This window comes from Nycticebus coucang, chromosome 14 (genome assembly GCF_027406575.1).
Source record: "Nycticebus coucang isolate mNycCou1 chromosome 14, mNycCou1.pri, whole genome shotgun sequence".
Taxonomy (NCBI): domain Eukaryota; kingdom Metazoa; phylum Chordata; class Mammalia; order Primates; family Lorisidae; genus Nycticebus; species Nycticebus coucang.
In genome coordinates, this window is record NC_069793.1 from 19,015,367 (window position 1) to 19,022,823 (window position 7,457).

The 7,457-nt window shown below is 51.1% G+C and overlaps 1 protein-coding gene across 3 annotated transcripts; it reads right to left on the reverse strand.

The window, feature by feature from the left end:
• Window positions 1–887: 887 nt before the first annotated feature.
• ZNF408 (zinc finger protein 408) lies at window positions 888–7,130 on the reverse strand. Of its 3 annotated transcripts, XM_053560509.1 has the most exons (5): window positions 7,036–7,127; window positions 6,476–6,753; window positions 5,065–5,126; window positions 4,592–4,851; window positions 888–2,441 (listed from the first exon to the last, which is right to left on the reverse strand). In XM_053560509.1, exons 1-5 carry the CDS (start codon window positions 7,082–7,084, stop codon window positions 931–933), a joined length of 2,160 nt encoding a protein of 719 aa, XP_053416484.1. In that variant the 5' UTR covers window positions 7,085–7,127; the 3' UTR covers window positions 888–930. The 3 variants fall into 3 exon arrangements, with proteins under 3 accessions (XP_053416484.1, XP_053416486.1, XP_053416485.1); XM_053560511.1 differs by lacking the exons at window positions 4,592–4,851; window positions 5,065–5,126 and having other exon boundaries at window positions 7,036–7,130; XM_053560510.1 differs by lacking the exons at window positions 4,592–4,851; window positions 5,065–5,126 and having other exon boundaries at window positions 6,897–7,123.
• Between the last annotated feature and the right edge of the window lie 327 nt (window positions 7,131–7,457).

Sequence of the window (7,457 nt, forward strand, 5' to 3'; positions counted from 1 at the left end):
GTCTATGTCAATACTAGTGTGGCCAATGCCCAAAGTAGATGGAAAATGTCTTTCCCTGCATGGGGATGCCCTTAGTCCAGGTACACAGAGGGCCACAGATGTGGCCCTGGCTACTTCTTCCTCATGAAGTTTGGTGTGCTTCAGCACAAGATAATGGACTTCAAATTGGGTGTAAGAAAAGCTGACAAAATAACCTAAAACCCAAATTAGAGATGTGGGCTGTGACCTGAGCTCAGTCTTTTAACACTCAAAAGTCAACAAATTTGGTTCCCAATAGAAGTGCTTGTCCCTCAGGGAGCTCCATGGATGTAATTATCCTAGCCACCAACTACCACTAGTTTACTGATGGGGTCATTTCAGCAATGTTTACACCTTTTAAAATCGTTTTTTAGAGACAGGGTTTCACTTGGTCACGCAGGTTGGAGAGCAGTGGCCCAATCGTAGCTCATGGCAACCTCAAACCCTGGGCTCAGTGATCCTCCCACCTCAGCCTCCTGAGTAGCTAGGACTATAGGTACATGCCACCATACCTAACTTCCCAGCCCCCTTTTTGGTAGAGACGGGGTCTCGCTATATTACCCAGGCTGGTCTCAATCTCCTGGCCTTAAGCAGTCCTACTGCCTCAGCCTCCCAAAGTGCTGGGATTAGAGGTGTGAACCACCACACCTGGCCCTCTTCAAGCACACTGTGGTATTCCTAAGGAGGTGGAACAAGCTCTACTGGATGTCAATACAAAAATCTCCAATCCAGAAGAGCTTATGTCTAATAGTCCTGGGAACCAATTTGTGGTTTACAAACGAGAAGTTCTTTACTTGTTTCTTAGGGTAAGACTCTAGTCCCTGCCGAGCAACCCAAAGAGAAAGATGCAGTCATGCGGCAGCTGGGAACACAAGTCTTTATAGAGAGCTCTGTTAGAAGAAGGCAAAGGTGTCAGGTGCCTGTCTCCACCTCCACCACTTCTGCCCAGGAGCTAAAGCCCACATCCTTGTGGATTAGCACCAGGCTGGGAGTGAAGCCTGGCTCCCTGGGCTCAGCAAAGCACTTCTCCGGGCTCTCTGAAATGGTGACCTCTACAACGCCCCTTGCTGGGGAAACTTCCTGTTCACTGCATGGATTCAGCAGCTCTGGCTCAGTCTGCAGTAACACAACTGTGGGCTCAGAAGCAGCAGGAGGCACGGAGGGTGTGTTGGAAGGCTTCTCAGGCTGGTGACTGAGCTGGTGCCGCTTGAGGCTCTGGGGAAGGGTGTAGCCCATGCCACAAGTGGGGCACCGGTAGGGCTTGTCTGCCAGGTGGGATTTGAGGTGGCGCCGCAGCTTGGTAGCCAATGTATAAGCACGGCCACACTGGGGGCAAGGGAAAGGCCTTTCTCCTGAATGCAGGCGCTCATGAGCACGGAGCGTATGTGGGTCTCGGAGGGCCTTCCCACACACGGGGCACAAGTGGGCTTCCCCTGTGTGGGAGATGAGATGGCGCCGCAGTTCAGACAGCTGGGGGAAGGCATCAGCACAGTGTGGGCAGTGGTAAGGCCGCTCCCCAGTGTGTAGCCGCAAGTGCCCGCGTAGGTTGCCCCGCTGGCGGAAAGCCCGGCCACAGTGTGGACACAAGAAGGGCTTTTCCCCTGTGTGGAGCCGCATGTGGTTCCGCAGGGAGCCCTGGTTGGCCAGGGGCCGCCCACACACAGGGCATGGACATAGAGCAGAGGCAGCTGGCACCTGGTGGGTCTTGCGGTGCAGACGCAAGGAGGGCCGGCGGGCAAAGGCCTTGCCACACTGATCACAAGCAAAGGGCCGAGCACCTGAATGTACCACTTGGTGCTCTTTAAGGTCTCGCCGGGTGCCATAGGCTTTGTCACATTGTGGGCAGGGGAAGGGCCGTACCCCACGGTGGCCCAGCATGTGGGCTTTGAAGCTCTCCTCTGAGCTATAGCTCTTGCCACACTCAGTGCAAAGAAAGGGCTTGTGGCCCGTGTGCACAAATGCGTGCTTCTTTAAGTGGCACAGCTGCAGGAATGCCTTGCCACACTCCCCACACCGGTACCGTCGCCCCTGCTTTGGGGAGCTTCCTGCGGGACCAGGAGGACTCCGCAAGAGTACAGAGAAACCAGAGTGCTGGGGCCCAGGCACCGAGGTCTTCGCTTTGGGTGGGCATTGATCATCAGGGCTACGTAATTTCTTGGCCAGGTAAGCATGGAGCTGGGAGGCCCTGGCCGAAGATGGGAGATTAGCTTCACTGCTCTCTGGGACCTGCTGGGTAGCTGAGCTGCTCTGAGGTTCAGGTGGCATCCGTGCCTTGAATGGGTATTCCTCATCCATGCTGCCATTCTGAAGCAATGGGCCAAGTGGTTGGCTATCCTTGGAAAGTTGGTCCTGAGTTTGGGATGTAAATCCAGGGCTCACCATGTTCTCTGCCTGGATGCTAGGGGATGATTGGTGACTAGGATCTGCAAGGCAAGAGTGAGGTGCTGGGTTAGAAGAGCTTGGTAGCAGGTGGTATTATCACAGAATGAGTTTTCTCCTAACCAGCCCTGAACTTCAGTGGGAGCAATGATGCAAATCTCTTCCACAGAGCATGAGTTGCACTCTGTTTAGCTTCCTGTTCAGCCTTATGTATCTCCTGGGGAAGTCTCCTGAAAACTGTGGTGTCCTAGCCATTTGGATAATCCCTACAGTAAGGTCATCGCAGATTAAAGATTCTCTTATTCTCCCTTTGGAGATGCATACTTAGGATGTGATTTAAGACTCCTGCTTTCTACCTTAGCTCCAAGAGCTCTCTTCCTAAAGAAAAAAACTTAAGTTGGAAATGTTATACATAGCTTACTGCCATCCTTACTATTTCAGGAAACACTGAGGAAGATAAAAGTTGTAAATATCTTTTTTTTTTTTTTGAGACATACCCTCAAGCTGTTGCTCAGGGTAGAGTGCTGTGCCATCACAGCTCACAGCAACCTCCAACTCCTGGGCTCAAGTGAGTCTTTTGTCTCCGCCTCCCAAGTAGCTGGGACTACAGGTACCCGCCACAATGCCTGGCTATTTTTTGGTTGCAGCCATCATTGTTGTTTGGCAGGCCGGGCTGGATTCAAACCCGCCAGCTCAGGTGTATGTGGTTGGCGCCTTAGCTGCTTGAGCCACAGGCGCCGAGCCTCTTTTTTTTTTCTTTTGTAGAGACAGAGTTTCACTTTATCACCCTCGGTAGAGTGCCATGGCATCACACAGCTCACAGCAACCTCCAAACCCTGGGCTTAGGAGATTCCCTTGCCTCAGCTTTCCAAGTAGCTGGGACTACAGGCACCCATCACAACGTCTGGCTACTTTTTTTTGTTGCAGTTTGGCTGGGGCCAGGTTTAAACCTGCCACCCTCCATATAGGGGGCCGGTGCCCTGCCCACCAAGCCATGGCACCGCCCATCTTTTTTTTTTTTTTTGAGATGGAGTCTATGTCACCCTTCGTAGAATGCCATGGCGTCACAGCTCATAGCAACCTCAAACCCTTGGGCTGAAGTGATTCTCTTGCTTCAGCCTCCCAAGTAGCTGGAACTACCGGCGCCCACCATAACGTCCAGCTGTTTTTTTGTTGCAGTTGTCATCGTTGTTTAGCTGGCCCGGGCTGGGTTCAAACCGCCACTTTCGGTGTATGTGGTTGGCACCGTAACCACTGTTACTACAGGTGCCGAGAAAGTATCTTTTTTTTTTTTGGAGACAGAGTCTCCCTTTGTTGCCCACTATAGAGTGCTGTGCTGTGAATATAGCTCACAGCAACCTCAAACTCCTAGGTTCAAGTTATCATTCTGCCTCAGCCTCCCAAGTAGCTGGGACTACAGGTGCCAGCCACAACACCTGGTTAATTTTTCTATTTGTAGTAAAGATGGGGGTTTTGGTCTTGCTCAGGCTGGTCTCAAACTTCTGAGCTCAAGGGATCCTCCCATATTGGCCTCCCAGAATGCTAAGATTACAGTGTGAGCCACCGTGCCCAGCCTAAATATCTTTATTATTCATTCCAAGGAAGAGACCCAGCACTCTTCAATAGAAAGCATGGAATGACAATTTATAGCCCAAGACTCTTTGAACCCCTCGCCTGAAACTTCTTTGTTTCTACCAAACCTAAACCGTTATATCATGATTTTTATCCAATTCTATTCAAGCCCCACCATCCCACTCCTCACTGAAAGAGCACATTAAACCAGATTTTATTTTATTTTATTTATTTTTTTTTTTTTGTAGAGACAGAGTCTCACTGTACTGCCCTCGGGTAGAGTGCCGTGGCGTCACACAGCTCACAGCAACCTCTAACTCTTGGGCCTACGCGATTCTCTTGCCTCAGCCTCCCGAGCAGCTGGGACTACAGGCGCGCACCACAACGCCCGGCTATTTTTCTGTTGCAGTTTGGCCGGGGCTGGGTCCGAACCCGCCACCCTCGGCACATGGGGCTGGCGCCCTACTCACTGAGCCACAGGCGCTGCCCTAAACCAGATTTTAAAAAGCTACCAAGACTCTATAGTGTTCTCCCTTATCATGCTAAGCCATGAACTCTGCTCTGTCTTATCACCAGGCTGTTTTGGTGATAATCTGGGAGCCAGCATTTATTTGACACATACCTGTGCAAGGTTCTGCTGCATCCTCCCTTGGGGAGGCCAAATCCTGCTGTACAGCAGACTCCACTTCTGTTACCACGGTAATAGCTGCCTCTTCCTCTAGCTGGGGCTTGGTGGAGCTCAGGACCTCACAGGGAGGCCGGGGCCATAGTAATAGCTCAAAGCCTGGTAGCACGACCCGATATACCTGCAGATGGAGCCTCTCACTGATCCACACTGGGGCCACATTTCCTTCACTCTCCAGCCTGCCCCGTTGCACCAAACTGCAAAGTAGAGAGTTAGCTCAGGAGACCCCCTTTAATTAGCCTTCCTTGACAGCACCTAGGCAGTCTGAGTGCTCAAGTATGCCATGCCTTTGGAATACTTGCCGCAAAAGATCACTGGGTAGAAAGTTACAGTCAGATTCAGGTTCTATCTCAAACCATAACAGAAAGTTTCAAAGGAGCATATTCACTACATACTCTTCTCTAACTTACCTAGTCCAGCCTGAACTCTGTTCACAGGCATGCACATCTCCCCAAGGGTCTAATGACAGATCCTGAAATAAGACAACAACAGAGTGGCTTGGCACCTGCAATTCAGTGAGTAGGATGCCAACCACATACACCGAGGCTGGCAGGTTCGAGCCCAGGCCGGCTAAACAACAATGACAACCAAAAACTAGCTGGGCATTGTGGCAGGCGCCTGTAGTCCCAGCTGCTTGGGAGGCTAAGGCAAGAGAATGGCTTAAGCACAAGAGTTGGAGGTTGCTGTGAGCTGTGACGCCATGGCACTCTACCAAGGGTGACATAGTGAGACTCTCAAAAAAAAAAAAAAGTTAATTGACAATATTAACAAGCTAACAAAGAAAGAAAGAAAAAAGCCCCCAAATATTATCTGTGTTTGAGGAGGCCAATTAGGAACAAATAAATAAAATTGGATATAACCTCTCCTGGAAAAAATGGAGCTCTTGGAAGGTTAGTGGCGTCTGGTTGTGCTAGTGCTAAATGGTTGTTCACTTAGTAAAGACTATACCCTCACCTTCACTTTAAGGGTGTTGAGAATTACTAAAATGAATAAACACATTGCTGTCTTCCAGTAAGCACTAAACAGAAAAAGTAGTAAGAGGTACCTCAGTTTTTTAAAAAGTAGTATGCAGTGTGGCTCAGTGTCCTTAGCACAGTGGTTATGACGCCAGCCACATACACCGAGGGTGGTGGGTTCAAGCCCGGCCAGGGCCAGCTAAACAACAAGGACAACTGCAATAAAAAATAGCTAGGCGTTGTGGCAGGCGCCTGTAGTTCAAGCTACTTGGGAGGCTGAGGCAAGAGAATGGCTTACGCCCAAGAGTTAGAGGTTGCTGTGAGCTGTGACGCCACCGTACACTCCTGAGGGCGACATAATAAAAGTCTGTCTCAAAAAAAAAGTATGCAGTGAAATCATTTACCTGCATTATTTCATTTAGTCCCACAAATAATCCCAAGACAGTAATGCTTTATTTTAGAGATGACAAGGCTGGGTTTTGATACCATGCCTTTTTAATTCCCAAACCCTAGCTCTTGACATTTGGCGCTGCTGAAACTATACTAATTGAGCTTTTTTTTTTTGCTGTTTTTTTTTTTTGGCCGGGGCCAGGTTTGAACCCACCAACCACCTCCAGTATATGGGACTGGCGCCCTACTCCTTTCAGCCACAGGCGCCGCCCTCCTCACCGAGCTTTTAACAACTTTTGGCACCTCGATTCCTTAACTACTGCAGCTAAAGGGAAGAGACAGTCCTGGAGAAAAGGAACAAAACTATCTACTCTCTTTAAATACCATGCTTCTTCAAACCGGAGAGCTGTCCAGAAATGCCCGAACCGTCCCTAAATATTCAACCACGTAGAGAAGATGCCCTATACTTTAATACCTCCTCCTGCTGGGGCTTCACTCCTTCGCCCTTCTCCTCGGAGACAGACTCGTCTTCCAGTGGTCCCCAGAGCAGTCCAGGTTTTAGGGCCTCCCCGACACACCAGACCCCCAAGCCCTGTTCTTTGGCGACAGAGGGGCCAAGGGCCAAACCCGGAGGGAGGCTCTTCAGAGCGAGCACAGCTCGGCTCGGCCCCGCCGAGAAGTCTTTGAGGGCCTGAGCACAGCCTCCTCCGGAAGAGCTCCATCCTAAGTCCAGGCCCAGGCACGGCTCGGGGGCTGCAGGGAGATGGGAAGACAGTGAGGGAACCCTGCACGGGGCGTGGGGGAAACCGCTGGTCCAGCTAGCCTTCCCGAGCCTGAGGGCTGTCTGAGGGCTAAAGGGACCCACGGAAGGTCTGAGGTGGTTTGAGGGCTCTTACCAAGTTCCCAGTAACTCTGAGGGGACCGAAGGAGGGTCCTGGGCTTGGGAGGTGAGAGGACCAGTGGAACGGAATTGACCGGAGAACGCTAGGTAAGTCAGGCCCAGGCTGAGGGTCACAGACATCGCAAGTCACTTACCAAGGTGCAAGGCCCTCCCCTCCAAAAGCGGCTCCACCGCCTCCTCCATTCCGGGTCAGAAAGCCCCTCTCCGCCGGAAGTGAGCGTCCTCTTCTCAGCTCCTCCCAGAAACAGTCAATAACTTTTAAATTTCCTCTCAGGAAAAAGTCTTATGAGTCGGACCTCATTGGTGCACAGGACTACGAGTTTGGGGAGTATTTATGAGGCAAAACTGTGAGAACAATCCGAACCTAGGATTCCAGGAAGCTGACCAGGGATTCGGGGATGTGGGAAAACGGAACTAATGGTTCCAACTACCCTTCGGGGGTGATGAATCGGACACTTATGCCGTTCTCCCCCGGGCAGGCAAGTACAGGAAGTGGGCGGGGCTACTGGAAAGGCCATGTTTGGACAGTGCAGCGGGCCGGAAGTGGCTTGGAGGT